Source organism: Acanthochromis polyacanthus, chromosome 23 (assembly GCF_021347895.1).
Source record: "Acanthochromis polyacanthus isolate Apoly-LR-REF ecotype Palm Island chromosome 23, KAUST_Apoly_ChrSc, whole genome shotgun sequence".
In the NCBI taxonomy this organism is placed as follows: Eukaryota; Metazoa; Chordata; class Actinopteri; family Pomacentridae; genus Acanthochromis; species Acanthochromis polyacanthus.
Window position 1 is genome coordinate 9878827 of NC_067135.1, and position 17831 is coordinate 9896657.

The 17831-nt window shown below is 41.6% G+C and overlaps 1 protein-coding gene across 8 annotated transcripts in view; it reads left to right on the top strand.

The window, feature by feature from the left end:
• Positions 1-7943, top strand: part of ppargc1a (peroxisome proliferator-activated receptor gamma, coactivator 1 alpha) — a 280299-nt gene extending 272356 nt beyond the window's left edge. For all 8 annotated transcript variants that reach the window (XM_051943989.1, XM_051943990.1, XM_022196199.2 and 5 more), the window contains 4 exons: positions 44-164; positions 1944-2065; positions 2348-2499; positions 4773-7943. In XM_051943989.1, coding sequence (XP_051799949.1) covers positions 44-164; positions 1944-2065; positions 2348-2499; positions 4773-4876 — 499 coding nt within the window. In that variant the 3' untranslated portion in view covers positions 4877-7943. The remainder of the gene's footprint in view (positions 1-43; positions 165-1943; positions 2066-2347; positions 2500-4772) is intronic.
• Positions 7944-17831: the final 9888 nt, after the last annotated feature.

Consider the following 17831-nt stretch of genomic DNA (forward strand, 5'->3'; position numbering starts at 1 on the left):
AATGAGGGAGTGATGCCACATGTGTCTTCTTTCTCCTGCACAGATATGACAGCTATGAGGAGTACCAGCACGAGAGGCTGAAGAGGGAGGAGTACCGGCGGGACTACGAGAAGCGGGAGTTCGAAAGGGCCGAGCAGAGAGAGAGGCAACGGCAAAAAGCAATAGTGAGTCAACTCTATCCTCCTATCTTATTTTTTTCAATGCATGACTTTGGGTCTTCCTGCACAACCACTGATAAAAGACCACATGTAATCACTGCTGTGGCACACACAGAAATCTCCCACAGACACACAGAGATTACTTAGTTTGAGGCAGCCTCCAGCCCAGTGCCATGTGCCACAGTGTGTCTGTACTGAAAGAATACATACAAAGTGAGTTCCTGAATGATTCAGGCGACAGGCCCTTCCTCTTTATCTCTGGGTTGTGTATTTTTAACGTCTCCGTCGTCTGGAAACACTGTCGACTCTTATTAATCACACCACGGGGGTAAAATGTTAAAACAGTGGAAAACAGAGACTAGGAGAGCAGGAAGGGAGAGAAGAGGATAAAAACGGAAACGACCACTGATCCTGTTGAGATCTTTTCCCTTTTCTCTGTATCTATTTCAAAATTCAAGCCTGATTCAGTGAATATCGCATTTCTCCCTTATCTCCGCGCTCCTTGTCTCAGTGCGAAATTACTCAGGTTTCCAGCAGGGGTGACGCTACTACCACCCGTTGCTAAAGCACACATTAAATGATGCAGTAATGCAAACGTGGCTTGGCATGCATACATTTTCAGAGATGGAGAGACAAACAATTACGAACAGTAAACCTCAAGCTGTCAAACAAAGGCTTTGGAAGACCAGACGTGAAGTTGTCTTCTTTGTGTCTGTTTTTCTTTCTTTTTTTTTTTTTGCTTCATTCTCTCCGTCACTCGCACCGCTCCGCCAATCCTCAGGGTGCCATCAACAAAAGACCACCTATTTATCAGCTGTCAGCAACTAAACCCCTAGTTCAGCTTCTTTTTTTTCAAACAGCAGTAAAGTGAGTGGAAAAAGCATAAAAACAGTCATCTGTAGTTAATTTGTATTTTTCTCAGCTGTGAGTCAAATGGGCAAAGGTGAACTTTGAGATTAGCACCAGGCAACTGATTTACATATATGTTACTGCCACCCTCAAGACAGCATTCGCAGTCTCAACAGGCCTCAATGGACTTGTCCCAGTAATGGCAAGTAAATGAATGAATAAATAAATAACACTAGTGATACACTATAGCCCCAGGCCTCAACTGTATTATATGGTTAGCAGATGCAATTAAACTACTCAAAAGCTATAATTGCAGCCTGCCGCGGTTTGTTCCTAAATTATTCCATTCTGACCCCGGCGTCCTTTGAGGTTCAAGGAAATCCATGTTTTTTTGCCCTGTGGCTCAGTGCTCCTGCTCTTAATGCTCCCTCTCTCTTGGATATGAATACCCTTATATTAACAGACCTCCATTTAGCAGCCCAGTGGTTGCTGTGTATCGCGACTCCTGAGCTGGAAAGAAAGAAACAGGCTTTGCTGATATATAGCTGAGTCACCCCCACAGCTTTATTTTTAGACTTCACAAAAGAAGAAGCAGCCCCAAACTTAAGACATGGCATCATTTGATAAAAATCACTCTGCCTCTGGTTGATGACTTGCGGAGAGAAAGAGGAATTGTAGTGCCAAGGCAGATTGAAGGCGCTTTCCAAAGTGCAACTCAATCAGATAAGAGGAAGCGAGCTGAACCAATCACAGAGGAACACAACAGACAGAGAAGAGGGACAAAAACAGGGGCCCAAAGTCAGCGGCAGTATCCACAGGAGTGATCAAGACCAATTCATTAGGGCTTGGTGAAGAAAGAGAGTGGAAAAGGAAAAAAACAGACTCCCCCTTTTAATCTCTTCCCCCCATGCTCTGTCTGTCCTCTTTAACGAGCAGGAGGAGAGACGGGTGGTGTACGTGGGGCGACTGAGGTCCGACTGCACCCGGACAGAGTTGAAGCGCCGCTTTGAAGTCTTTGGCGAAATAGAAGAATGTGCAGTGAACTTGAGGGACGACGGGTAAGGCCCCGGGGTTTTCTCTGCATGTGCATCTATATGCTAGGAGGCTTTTGTTTGTAGTCTTTGGACAAAAATCTACTGCTGAACTTGGAGCAAAGGCAAGTGACAAAGACGGAGCTTTTGCAGTTGCAGAGTGTCTCCTGATTCATCTACTTCTAGGCCTACAGAGCCCCAAAGATACACCTTTATTGATTCTCTTTTGCATATAAATAGCATGATCGTCATCCAAGACAAGCCCCCCCGCAGCAACACTCTGACGTATCATTTTCTATTCTTGACCAGGGACAATTTTGGCTTCATCACGTACCGCTACACTTGTGACGCCTTTGCCGCCCTTGAGAACGGACACACCTTACGCAGGTCAAACGAGCCTCAGTTCGAGCTGTGCTTTGGCGGACAAAAGCAGTTCTGCAAATCACATTACACAGACTTGGGTAAGTGCAGCTTTGTTGTTCTCTCCATCAGCCCCCTGCAGTCATGCAGTATATTTGCGTGGCTGGTAGACTTGTCAGTGAAAAGAGGGGAGGGGGGCGGATAAAAAAAAGCCTTGAGTGATGCTTCCAGATCAAAACATCTCCATCTCTGCGCTGATAACTCCTACAGCCCCTAGTGCATCCACCAGGCATCTGTGGCTCAAGAGGCCAAAGAGAGTTCAGAGGTTGCTGTGTGAACACGCCGAGAATAGAGCGCCATTTCCTCCATGCTGCGGTATCTTAAGGAAAACAAAGCAGGCTCCATTACTCATGTAGACATGGGATGCTTGTTTCTACTTTGTTGATATAAGAAGCAAGGTATTAGTGGGAGAGAGAGCGCTTAAAAGCAGGCGCGCAGTCGTGTGTTTTCATGTGCCGGTGTGTGGGAATCACTTCAAGTGCATGAATAAGAAGCGGCAGGAGTGGAGATGAAATTACGAGGAGAAAGACGCAGTAGGAGAAAGACGAGGAAAGAGATGAGAAACAAGAGGAGGAAGGTGGGAGCAAGGTTAAGTCCCAGAAACCCCTCCTCCCTCCAGAGTTCGAGTCCATCTGTTGCCAGCTGTTGTGGCACTGAAATGATGTCGAGCCTTGATGTGGCACGTAGGGGCCGGTCATTCAGGCGAGGGAGGGGCACGGACTACGTACACTGCTACCTTTTCCAACTTCTAAGTGCCTCTGCTGCGAGTGTGCAGGCTGCAGTGTAGCAGAATTCATCTATCATAAGTGATTCCTCAGAGGAAACATGCTTAGCTTCTATACTGGTCAGATACATAAATCTCAAACAGAAATCTGAACTGGAATGGACACAGCAGAAGGTTGAATGACGCATTTGATAAATAATGCAAGCTATCAGTGAAATCAAGGCTTTTTCCTCTGGCATGATGCCCCAGTTTGGACATATGAAGAAAGAACCGTGCAATTTCTCTTTCTTCTGTTTGTTGCACAATGATAAAGGTGGTGATATTTGAGAAGACACATACACATATATGTATGTGAGATACACCCCATTATGTCAAGTATTGCACAGCCACAAAAGATCCGTCTCTTCCGTTTTAAAGACGGCATGTAAGATAGGTATTGACTCATTTTAGTAGCAGTATTTGAGGTCAGAAATGTAAAATGCACCACTACAAGAGGGTCAAGGGGTCACTTGAGAGAAAAAGAGCACTCCTCTGTGGAAAGGGAGCAGTTACTATACATTTTTAAAGCACATGCTTGCAGCCATTAACCTTCTAGAAGAGTACATGACACACACAGAAACAGTTGCTAATCCGAAAGCCTTGAGGATAGACATTATACCAAGATTGACTAATCAGTCCACTGAAATGGAAAGGCCTTCATTCGAGCGTCTCTTTGTCAGGAACAGGCTATTTTGGTCGTCCCCGTATTGATAGCGCAGGATAAAGAGATTGAGAGGAAGGGAGAATCTTTTAATAGTGTAGTATCCAAACCTCTTCCCATCTTCTCGTCTTTTTTTCCTTTTTTCAGAGACACTGTCCATTAGTTTTAAGTAGAGCACCTGGGTATTTTTCATCCCTCAAGGTGTGCAGCGTGACACAATCCAGCCCTTGGTCGTTGCATTAGATCACAACTGGCGTCTCCCGGCTGCCATGGTCATTCCCATTTCTCAAAGCTCTTGGAGTGTGCTGCTGCTGGGCCCTTTGAGGGCCCAATTTGTGAAGCTGTCTGTTGGCACAGATAAGACACTCTTTATGTATTATCAGGCTGATCAAGAAAAACAGGACATATGAGAGATGGACAGACACAAGGATGCAGTTTCATATCTGGTGCCTCCATGTAAAAAAACAAAAACAAAAAAAAAGCTTTATTCTACCCTGACTGACTGAGTTCTATTGTAGGTTGCTACGGAAACATGCAGTTAGGGTTTGGGACATTTTTCAACTATTCACTGCAGCAGACCATGAAATAGTCTGGCGTATAACCCCTTGTAATATTTTACTTTTAAGTCTGGTTCGGGTTGTGCATTAACTTTGTTGAGATTTTTGTAGAAATTCAGCCACACTGTGCTCACTGTCGGGAGCAAATAAGATTTCAGAAAAGATGCAGATGTGAGAAACTGTCAGTTACCACCAGAGCTACATGACAGAGAGCTAGTCTTTGAGCTCTGACCATAAAGTCTTCTGAGAAGGTGAACCTTTTGTTTCATGTGCGTTTTCAAAGAAATCCTGCTCTGCTCAACACTAACCACAATCCTGCTTGGCCCCTTTCAGACTCCCATTCGGACGACTTTGATCCAGCCTCCACTAAAAGCAAGTATGACTCCCTGGATTTTGACAGCTTGCTGAGGGAGGCTCAGCACAGCCTGAGAAGGTAACCAGTTCAGTGGCACCCGCTGTCTGTCACAAAGAGGGACTTCTGATACCTCACTGTTGTTTCTCGCTCCTTTGACGACGAGACTACCAGAAGTTTTACACTCTGTCATAGAGTATATAAGAATAAGTCTATAGACCTATATCACTATAAATGAATATATCAAAAATAAAGTTTACATGAACATAGCTGCTGAAGAGCTGGGAAGAGACATTGCATTCTGAGAAAGCCAGTGAACCCTCAGAATCTGGTGCACAGGTTCAGTCCACTCTACTGCTGTACAACATCAGTGAAAGAAGAAGAAGAAGAAAAAAAAAAACATGATTTTTTTCTTTTTTTCTCCAAGCACTACAATGCCCACAATTCTTTGGGGGTGAAAACATGCAGCTTGTTCAGCCAGATTTGCTTTTTTTTTTTTTTTCTTTTGCTGTTGATTTTCTTTCTTCTTCCTTTGAAATCTGGTGTTTGGATCTGGTGTTACATTACAAATATAGGGAGTTGGAGGTTAAAAATTCTCAAGGTGACATTGTTGTCTACATTTTAAGGAGAAATGTAGCTGTGTATTTACAAATACTATAAAAAGGAATATTTTTATTTTATGTACATATCGAAGTTCTTTATTTGTTACAGCTATGCACTGTAAAACGCAGCCTTTTTTAAAATGAGGAGAAAATTTCTTAATTCAGAATGTCGATCTGTAGTAATTACAATACTGTAAACATATTGTACACCTACATGATGTTTAGAAGACATGATATGATTGTAAAAAAAGAAAAAGAAAAAAAGACGTGTCTGATTGCTCATTTTGAAGGAGCATGTGAACAAATGTCCTTTTTTAAGTTATTTTGTTGGGGGAAAAAACAGTCAGCCATGTATAGTTTTCTCTGTTTATAAAGTTTCTCAATCAGTGTTTTTGCTTATACAACCAGTGTAAAATGCATTTTTAACGTGTTTTTCATGATTGTAAAAAAGTTACCCCATTTTTTATTGATTATTTCTGAAGCAATCAGTATATATATATATATATAGTATATATATAACTCAGTTTGATTTCATTGCTTTGTATGGTTCTTGTTTGATTCAGTGAGAGAGGAAAAAATTGCATTCGAATCTTTTCAATCAGTATAAACACATATTTATCTATTTATTTTAATATTTGAATCAAAAAAGAATATTTATGGACTCCATTTTAACATGGCGTACCTCATGAAATTTATTTGCTATTTATATTTTGTCCTTCGATTTGTGTTATTTAACTTGCAATCACTGGACAGGGTGTACAATAAATGCTTTGGTGGGGATAATATTACCTTCTATGCCTTTCCGAAACAATCAAAAACATTCAGCTAATGAGTCCAGCCCCTCATCCTTTTTTAGTCTTTTGTCTCCACTATCAGCCAGATCTGCAACCGTTATTTTTTTTTCTCCATTGAACCGCAGAACATGAAGCAATAAAATGATTTTGCAGGAAATTTTGTTGTACCACTGTAAAACACGTTTTCATCGCTCCACTCATGCTTGATTATGTGAATGCCAAACAAAAGTTTACAATTTCCTTTTTTTTTTCCTGAATTTTTTAAAGATCTTGTATTTGATGTACAAAACTATATATATACTACTAATATTATTCACAATAATTACAAGATGATTAATAATAATAATGATAATATAAATGAAAGGAGAAAAAAACTATATAAAAAGCAATAAATTATTTTTCAGAGTTGTATTTTAGCTCCTACTGTTGTGTGATTTTTGGACTTGACCCATTACCCAGTCGCTGGTAGTTAGAATGACTCCATTCCAGTGTCTTGGCATTTTCATTTCACATTTTGCGGTAAAAAAAAACAACAAAAAACACTTGAATGTCCCCTTACGTCCCACTTGCTCTTCCCTTTAAAGATGTAACTGAGTCTATGTGATTGTAATGCACGCATTACCTTGTGACATCTGTGCAAATGTGACCGACTCTTAAACTTCCACCCTTATGTGTGTTAAAAAAAACGTGTCGAATTGAAAGTGTTTGTTGTGTAGTGCATGGCTATTTCCAGGATGACAGTCGGCACCACTTTGGATATCTGTCTCTCAGCTGTCTTAACTGGCAGATTTTAAATGACATTCTATAAGCCTAGAGAAGAAAAAAAAAAAACTACTCAACAATGTATCGCATGCCGCACCACTTTCCATCACCACCAACCACCTCCTTCCCCCTTCCCCAAACCCGACTCACAGTCCAGATATCACAGCGCCGTCGACATGACATAAAAGGTAACCTTGCGGTTTCTGGTTCAATTAATATCCCGTTTCGAAGCGCGAGCCAAGTAATGAGAGAACCAAGCTTCCATCACAGGAAGGGGAAAAAATCTTTTGTATAAAAAGCTTTTGCTGATCACAGGCTCCCTTTCATGGAGTTTGACTGCGGAGACAAGAAAACGGCTAATTTTTTATGATGCAAAGAGGCAAAAATTGGTCGAGGGAAAGGATTTAGGGAGGAAAAAAGAAGAAAAAAAACCCTTTACCTGTGTTTTAAGACATTGTTTTACTTTTATTTTTTGCTGTCTGTGTAGCGTTTGGGTAATGGTGTCGTGTCCCATTTGATAGATGTGGCTTTAATCATTGTAATAAAAAAAAAAGCTTTGTAAATTGCCTAGAGTAGCAATATATTATAACACCTTCTGGTTCAAATTTCAAACTGTGGCGGACTTTTTAATAACATGACCTACTGAGGACTTTGCCACTGCTTAAACGTTTGTTGGGTAATCATGTTTCTTTTGGAAGGACAATATGTTTATCGGCAAATGTATGTGTGTTTGTGTGTGATTTTAGCGAGGTGTGTGTGTGTGCGTTTCTGGAGGTGTGTGTGTGCGTTTGGAGGGGGGAGGGGGTCGCTATGGGTTGTTACCTGTTTGTGTCCTATCCACGTTGCCTTCTGCCAAGTCCTTACCAATGCCTTTGTGGTTCTACCTATTGTACGACTTTCTTGTGAATTTTATTTTTTATGTGCAATTCTCATCAGCCTCACCATGCCAATAAAGGGAAATGTGTTTGAAAAAAATAAAACAACAAAAATATTACTTTTTCTTTTAGTGGCATCCCTATTATCTTCCTTCTCTTGTGATGAATGTCCCCTTCATCAAGCACCGTTGTACCACTTTCACTCAGCGCCGACAAATGATTATGATTTGTGCTCTCTCTGATTACTATCAAGGAGACATCCTTGAAGGTTTTTTTTTTTTTTTTTTACAAAATGGGAGATTTAAAAAGTTCTGAAAACAATGCATGCTGTAAAATGTGGATTCACAATAAATTTATCATCCCACTCCCCCTGTGCTTATATATATATATCAAAGTGTTGAATGAAAGCTGACTGATGCAGGAGAAAATGACACCAGCCCGTCCTCGGCACATCTGTCTCCTCTGAAGTTTCTCGCCTAATAAAGAAACTCTGCTTAATTCAGAGCAGCTTTCCCCTCTTTGAAATTCACATCACCTGGGAGAGAACACTGTAGTCTTTGTGTGTGTCCACAACTTGACTCCACACCATGAGTATGCAAGTTAATTAAAAAGTTAGAGGGAACAATTTCATTAACACGATGGAGAGCTATAGCGAGTTGATGGTGTGGCTTGATATTCAATAGAGCTTCATTATGACTATAACAACCCCTGTTTTTTTTTCTTTTCACACATCCTAGCCTGGGAGCTGGGATCACACCAGGAGCTTCCACCATTTTTTTTTCACTCCTGGTGCAAAGAGAAATATGGGAAGAATGTGCATTAAAGTTTAAGGTTGGGGGTCTGATTGTGTTTTTTATTAAGGCCGCTGTTTAGCCCCGGAGAAGAGAGCGGCTGGCTTTCATTTCGGCTTGGCTGCCGCATTACAGCGGGAGGTCTCCTTCTGCTTGCCCTTTCCACAGAATGAAACTGTCCCTGGAAATCTCTCCGCTCCCTGTCGGCCTTTTTTTCTTTTACCCCCCCTCCACCTCTCTCTTTCCATCACGATAGGACGGCCTCTTCTTTTCCTTTTTTCTTTTTTTTTTTATCTGTTATGTGTCTTTTTTATTATTAACCAGGAGATAAGCAGCTATCTCTACTCCAGCTGGAAGTAAGTGGTAGCCTTGGAGATAATGGGGTTTGATGGGGCTGGGGCTCTCTGTGGGACAAACACTGAGATGTTGCCGCTGAGTTGTGCAGCTCTGTATTTTACTTGGCATCTGGCTGCGGCTGCTGTGTTGGATCCTGTTGAAAATCCCTGAAAATGGCACCTACGATACAGCCTTTGTTTCCGCCACAATGTGACAAGAATGCGTAAATGCTTTGGTGGCCGAGCATTAGAGAGCAACCTGAAAATGAAAACCTTGCGCATTTTTGGCAGCTCTTTCATGAGGATATCCTCCTTCTTCTGTGTTTCCCCCCCCTCATGTCTCGATATCATACAAGCGAGTCAGTAAGACTGTGGGAAAAGCAGTCTTCGATAATAAGATTAGACTACCTGAGACTAGTTAATTAAAGCCTGTGAGGTGGAACATGAGCAATCCTACTGCTAATTTACTATCAAGCGCTCTCTTTTTATTTTTTTAGAATTCTCGAGCTAGCACAAGTGCAAATTTCCCTTCTGTATGAATAGACGACATTGAAGCAACAACATTTATCACAGATTCAATCACAGTAATTAAAGTTAGCAGACACTGATTATCTCTGACTAAAAGGCTGGCAAAGAGAATAACAACAAGATTAAAGTGTGCCAAAGACATAGGATTAGGGAGTTATTGGCAATGACAAAACAACATCAAAGAAGTGATGCCAGGATGCAACGCCGTGTCACCGAGTTCTTGCCTCCAGTGTCCCTTCAAGGTTTCTCTTTGCTCAATCCCCCAAACTCCTCTCCTCTTTCTATGCCTTCTCTCTCTTTGTCCCTCCTGTAACCTTTTTTATTTTGGAGTGTGCGGCATTAATCTGTTGCTAGGCAGAAGTCAGAGCTCCTGGAAGTGCCCGAGCGAAGCAGCAAGACTTTGCCGGATGCGGAAGTTTTTCGAAACGTCACGATATCATGACTGCAAAAGCTGCAGGCGAGAGGCTGTTATCCCAATCAGATGGCATGTACAAACTAGAGATGATTGGTGCAGTCACATGGCTGGTGGTGCTTTCTCGCAGCAGTCACGTGACCCATTGGCTCTAATTTGATCACCAGGAAAATCAACATTTCCCGCAGCGCTTTCTGGACCCGTCGTCTCGAGTAAAACTGCACGTTTTTTTCCTCTCATTTCTGAAAGTGGCCTTTGATGAATCTAAGCCAAAAGAACCACAAGATGTTGCTTGGCTTTCAATTATTGAAACGCTTCTTTGTTCGGCGCCATTTTTTTCCTACAAGCCTTCTATCGTATGCCACCTTATGGGAGGAGATAATGACAGCGCTATTAAAATCGCAATCTCCCTATCCGGCATTCTAGTTTCAGCAGTTTTTGCTGTTAAAGAGTAATGAGGAACAGAAGGACAGTATTTTTCTTCCCCCCAAACTATCAACTTTGGGGACTGAATGTATTCTTCGCTAGATAATTAATGGCTACAGACAAATGGTGGTTGATTGAGCGACTCATCCCTCTATTTTCAATCACCATCTGCTGTGTGTTGCTGGCAAAAAACAATGTTAATTACCTCGAGTGTGCCCAAGACGTGGCGTATTAATTAGAAAAACAAAAAAGGGAAACCTAAAAGATTCCAGTGTTTAAGTCGTCTGTAATGATATGCGAGTGTACATTTTGTGGAGGGATTAGCACATGATTCCAGAAGGTTTGGTAATTTGGCCTTTTTGATCACTTACCAACAGATCAGCGTTGCCTTGACGCACTTACCTGCAGGCCATGGCAGGCCTTTAAGAATGCTGGGGCTGGCAACGCTCTACCACACAGAAGGGACATCAGCAGAAAGATGAATCTCCGCTGTGGCCGCAGGGACAGCCAGCTGACAGGGAGCGTTAGGGCTCCGGATGCAGACGGCCGGGCTTTTTCAGCGAGCGCATCACCTGACCAAAATAGGAGGACGGAGGGAGAGGGAAGAGACGAAGCGGGACTGACTCGACGCGACAAGGCTGCGATGGCGCTCTTCGGGCCAAAGCTGTGATGGCACCCTGCAGACACTTCGTCCCCTCCCAAACTTCAAAGTGTGCAGGTGGCGCGAGTGGCTCCTGATAGGCCCCGGCAACACGGCGCCATCGCTAACGAGCCGATGTAGAGAGCAGCATGTAAATGTGATGATGTGAGCAGCATATCATCGGTAATTATTTGGCAATCATGGAATAGCATCAATAACAATTAGCATAATTTCCATGACTTCGGTACTTAATGACTTCATTCAAAATACTGACAAATCAAATATGCTTATTTCCTTCATACAAATAGGTCATTTACAGTCTGTTAAGACGAGATTAACGACATCAAGCAGTGCAAGTAAGAGAATAGTGGGAGGCCTGAGTTGCAAAGTGACTTTCACTCTTTCTATCAGTGGCTTTAAAATGGTTTCATTCTTTAACCCTTGATCGTTTCTGGGTGTTTTGCTCTTGCTCCTGTCATGTTTTTATTTTCTCTGGGTTAATTTTTCACTACCATACAGAGTCCTGTATAGGAACAACACAACTACAACACACTGGTAGAAGTAATGACAACTCAAAAATATCTTCTATGCAGTGAGATAAAGTTAAAAAAGCGATAAATCACTAAAAACATGAAAGTTTAATTTGTTTTCTGAAATGAAAATGGAGGAACCATAACTGATTTAATGAGCCATTCGCAGTTTCACTGTACCGGCCGTGTGTACTTAGACTTGCATGGCTTAATCTTTGAGACAAGCATATGCTACTGGCAAAAATGAAAAGTGTCTGGAGATGTTATCAATACTAGAAAGAAAAACAGTGTCTTTGCATACTATAGATACTTCACTACTTACATTTTACATCAGTTTCCACACACTGCCTACAGTTCATCCAAAAAGTCCCACAGTTTTGCAACTGTTCAATGTCGCTTCCAAGTTAAGCAGCGGAGCTCTTAATTTTACTGACTGAACCACATGTCACCTATGAAATGACGTTTGAAGTGGCATTTGGGATTCCAATGTTTTTCTTCTGTTTTTACAATTTCTTAATCTGTTAAATTGTCATTTTTTGAAGTTAGTATGCCTTTCAAACCTACCATGAGGTTTAGAAGGTGGTGTGACGGTATTTGAATCTGTTATTTCCTCGTCTCAAACATTTTTTAGAGGTCACTTTATATTACCTGGATTTCACGTGAACAACAAAAAGGTTTTTGATAACAGAACTTCATATTTCTGCGAGTTCAATTTCCTTTTTTCATGTTTCCTATCTGTAAGGTAAATTCTCAAACCTTTCAATGAATTTTGCGACCATTTGTTAGGGTCCAAAGCCTCTTTTAGAAGCACTGCTTGATAGAATGTCAGGCTAGAAATGTAGTTTTTATCCTTGTTATTTAAACTGTCCCTTACTAGTTGGATCTGGGTCTCATAATGGCTCCATTCAAGCATTCTTGACAAGATGACTTGGAAAGAGAGAAAAGCTGAGTGCTCTCTCCCTCTCTGTGCAGTCTCCACCACTGTCTCTCTCCCTCTCTCTCTTATCTGCTCATGGTTTTTTTTTGTTTTTTTCCTGCAGAGTGGTCCAGGCGGATCGGGGAGTTGTGTCTAAATCCAGTTCCCAGCTACTTAGCCCCCACCCACCCCACTCAATCTGACACAAGTGCGCATAAGAGCATCTCTCCCTCTCTCTCAGACCCCAGCTTGAACCCATGTATCACACAGCAAGGCATCGCAATACAGTAGAATGGGCACATGGACAGTTATTGTTTGTTTGCACTATTTATGTCAATGTACAGTCTGCAGCAAATGGCACCATAATGCAATCATTCATTCTTGCCATCCTGCGCTCCCGTCCATTAGGCTAATGACATTCTGTGACTGTCCTGGGTTCCCTGGCTGTTGAAATCACCAATGTGAGAAGTAGGAGACAGTGGGGACACCGCTGCTTAATTTGGAGGGTCATGATCAAATTCTTGTGTCTGCAAACATCTGCCCTGCGGTGCCCTTGAGGAGCAGACAGATCTCCCGGCGGCTAAGAACACACCTCGGCGAAACTGCACCGACATATGAACTGGAGGAAGTGGAGAGCAACAGGAGATCAATAAAGTATTACAAGACGAGGTTTGATGCTCTTTATCATTTCAAAGCGCAGATACACCTTCAGTGACATGAACACTTTAAAGATCTCGCCTTCTCCGAAAACATCTTAAAAACGATCGACCGTTTGGAGCATCTCAACGACGGCTAACGAAAACAAGGCGGAGATGTGTTCTTGCCAGTTTACAGGACTTAGAGTTTACAGCCCTGCAAGTAAATCCACGAGGCTTTACATGCTAAATTCTACACCAATATACTATGGCTGCAATAAAATGCGGGTTGGTGTAATGTTCCATTTAGTGTGTTAGCATGCTAAAATTAGCACTAAAATAAAACTGAGGCTGATGGGAATGACATTAGTTTGGCAGATATTTGGTAATAATTCAAAAACTTCACCAGATAATGTCCCTAGAGGGGGAAAAGGAGATATAACAAAGGATCCATCCTCTGGGCTCCATTAATTTATGTACCAAACTTCATAGCAATCTACCCAATGGTTGTTCATGTTCATGGGATGTTGAGAAAACCCCAAGGGAATCAATCAGCTTCACTGGTTGTCCTTTGGGGACCATGCCTGTCTAAAATTTTGTTGCATTCCAGTCCACCCTTAAATACTGAACTTTGCTCAAATTTGGCAGATACTTGGTCATAATTCAGAAATTTTACCAGATAACGACTTTATGTGTTAAATTCCATATCAGTGAATTGGGTAGTTGTTGGGACATTTCACTAACATCAAGTTCATGGAGATGCTCAGACAAAATTAGGGGAATGGTTAAAATTGTTAGTCTTTATCCTCTGGGGACCATGAATATCTATGTAAAACTTATACAATCCAGCCAACCTCTACATAATGATCTATACTGTATCCACTACGGCTACTAGGCACTGGATGGCTTTTTTGATAGATTAAAAGTAGGTGTTGAAGGACAGTAGACACGAGGTGTTTCTCAGGCTAAAAACAAAAAAAATCTCTTTTGGTGATTTTGGTTCCTCTGATACATAAATAGTACTGAAACAAGACCCTGTCCTGTCAAATTAATGACTTCCCATCACCATATATCAATCTAATCCTTATCTTATGGACACCATTACAACTGAAATGGCTGTATTATCCCAAAGCTTTTCAGCCACATTTTGCGATGGAACTTTTCTCTGTGTTTGGACTGTCAAAAATTTCAGCCCAAATCATCCTGACTAAAGTGCATTAAAATGCACAGACATTCAAGCTATAATTACTGGGCAAAAATACCCCATGCCTTAATCCACATGGTAATAACGCAATTAAAGTGGTGTTTCTCGGACTTGGTAATCTTCTGTGACAAGGCTTACAATTCAATTAACCCCGTTTTAACACTTTGTTTCAACTTCCTATGAGGCTAATTTGCTTTAAACTTACTTCAGTTGCTATAATTATGCCTTAAGAAATGTCCAATTTCTGAATTATCAGTTGTTTATGTCAGTGAAGCAGTGATTTTCAGTGGATAGGATCTGCTCTTATCCAGCGGGATGCCTTGAAGGGGAATTTCTTCTGTCTGGCTCCTAACAAAATGATAGCTCTGTCATTTATTATGCGCTTGGACAGGCTTTATTGATCACTGCGTATATGTTAGACACTCATACATAGTGAAGTGAACGTCCCCAGTGCTGCATTTAGAAAACTATATTCAATCACCTTTAAAATCAGGAGTGGCATATTTTTGCAGTTGTACTTCTATTCTTTTTTCCTTTAATTCTCTGCTCTGTAAAGTTGGTTGCATCCATGATGAGCGAGTCTCAGTTTGATACAATTTCCGATAATCTCATAGTACAACCAGAGCTGCACCTCTCCTGACATCTACCAAAGCCAGCCATGGATCTAACCCATTTAATCACTCCTTTCTTGTTCTCTTTCTAAGCTCATGCTGCCTGTGACATATTGAGCCGGCAAACTTTCCATGTTCTCTCAGAGAAGGTCATTGGGCCAGGCCCAATCTAGCCTCTGAAACGGAGCCAAGATTTCCACTGCTGTCGTTCAGATTAGTATTAGACGTGAGCGCCTTTCCTAAGCAAATCAGACAGTGTGAAGGACAGAACCATTCTCCCATTCAAGCACGCCTGCTTCTTGTTAAAGAGAGACAGGGCAATAAGTTGTAGGACAAAGGGAAGTTTGTGGGAAGTCTTTACAGTTCATGAATGCTTATTTTTAAATGTGACAAGTCGGATTGTCATGTTAGATGAGAGGCAATTGTGCTACGCTGACTTGAACTATAGGAGCTGTCTGTGGACATAATGTATGTGTCAGTAGTGGCGCTGCATAGTCAAAATTCTTATTGTGAGTAATTTGTCTTGTGAGAATGTAAAGAATGTTTAATCATTTCAGGGAATGCTCACATGACTGTTCAAAGAAGTGCATTTTTTAATTCTTTTTTCATTAATTAGTGAAAATTTTCGGATGAACCATCACTTGCTCCACATGCAGGAATGTTTCTGGGTGACACTGGCGCAGCCGAGCACACTCTATTGAATTCTGACACACGATACAAGGACAACAGGATCTAACATTCACTGCTAAAGGACAGCGCAGGACTCGCACAGGCTGATATGTGAGGACGGCACGCTATGTCTGCGCTCCGAATCTGACACCGTTTCGATATAAAACGCGACATACTGTAATTCAAGAGTTTTGTTGCAAGCGTGAACACATTTGGTGGCTGAATTGGTATCGATTCACTTGGAAGGACAAACGTGCACCTGGACTCAATCAGCGTTGATTGGAGAGTGGCACCATGCCCACATGCACACAGGCACAGCTGATAGGACACACTATCCAGTTCTGGAGAAGAAGGAGAAGTTAATAATCAAATGTAACTCTTCCAGACTTGTAACTAATGCTCTCCCTTCGTAATTTTCGATTTCAATTGCAAATATTCAGAAGCATGATGTATATTATCTCACACATCAGTTGAGAGCCGAGCAGAAAGCCCCGACGTGATCAAGTCCTCTGAGTAAGTTCTACATTTATGTGATTCTTCCCTCAGCGGGGAGCCCCACACACTATTTTTGCAGATTTGTGTGGCTTAATTGGAAATCTTGCGTCAGTTATTCAAGTCCCCTGTTGTTTGTTTGGGCTTGAATTACTGCTTTCCCTGATTTCACTGAGGGGTTCAAGTCACAGCTTTTCTTTTTTTTCCCCCTTTGAAAGTCCTCCTTGTGTATTTGCTCTTGCATTATTATACCCTCCAGTCTGTAAATCCTATGCAGTAAAAATGGTGAGGACAAACATTTGTGTGGCAGGTTGGTTTCAGTCCCGTTTGGGATACAGATTTCTTTATTGTTCCTGTAGCAGTGCAGTGAGATAACGTTCGGAGCAGTCTGCACTAAATTAAAACGCTTTTTTTTTGTTTAATTTCTCGTGCTTTAGTCACATTTTGAAGCCTTTTTCATCAGCAAACACTCGATGTACTAACAGCTTTTTACCAATAATTATTTACCTCCTTTTTTCCTACTTTGCTTGTTGGAGACTTCAATTTTAGATGCCTTGTTGGCATGCCGACTGGATGGCTCAGTTTTGGGATTATGTCAACGCCTTCAGCAGATGCTATTGCCTTACATAAAGAGATATGCCATGCTGGAGAGCTTCCACTCACTCCAAATGTGTGCATTCTGGCCACAAGCAACAACTTCACATCCAGTCCTATCACTGACATGGCAACCAAGAATTCTGGGAGCCTTCCCAAAGCTGTTTTGCATCCCTTGTCAAAAGGTAAATTCTGACAGATGTACTTGAAGTTGTATTAAGTGATCTGTGACAAGTGGGGCAGAAAAGACTCCAAAACAAACTCAAAGGGAAAAAGCTTTGATACACATCACCTTATCGTGTGCTTAGGGCTAACATGTTAATAAGTGGGTGCTTGGAGTTTTGCTACTACATATCAAATTTCTGAAGTTTCTATTCTAAGTTAAAGCTCCGTTTGCCATTATGCATGCTTGTACTGCAGATTCCACTGAGAATGTGACAGAAGCCTCCTGTATTCAGCTCAACTCAGCTTTCAACACGCTGTTCTGATGTGCTTGTTGATGCCCAAACATTTCCTTAATAAGCTGGTGGGACAAATCACTGCCAGGGACTGTTGATACAAGAAGTGAGTTTCAGTTAACTTTGCACACAGCATTAAAGGATAGGATCACATGTCTGTATGTATATTGCATTTGGTCCTATTTTCTCTAATATTTCCTCGTCACCCTGGTAGCTGTGAAGAGATTTCCTTTGTAATGTGATTCCTATGCAAGTCGTACATTCTACAGTTCTTGTAACAATGCATACTAGTGCTTAGTTATGGTTAATTTGATGCTTCAGCAGTCAACAAGTTGGACAAGTTTAAAGGTGGTCGCTCTGGTCGTCGCCATCTTGGCAGTGCTGGATTGTAGCTAATCTGAAAATGAGCATTAGTGGAGCTAAAGCAGGCCATGTGCTTCCCAATGACGGCACCATGCGGTCACTCAAATCAGCCACACCCTTATTTTACTTAACATTTACCCTTAATACATTCAAAATGAACTGGTTTGATTAAAAAATTCACACCCTGTAAGTTGTCGTGAATGGGGAAATGACATTCCTGCACCAGGCTGTAAATGTGTTTATTTCTGCTGTAAAGTTGAGCTTTTAACATAGAGGTCAATGGAGGCCGAGTCACTTTTGGAGTCAACCTCAAGTGGATGTTCGAGGCACTGCAGGTTTTGGCACTTCCATGTCTGCTTCATTTATCAGCTCCCAGACATTTTCACTAGGTAATTTGCCAAAT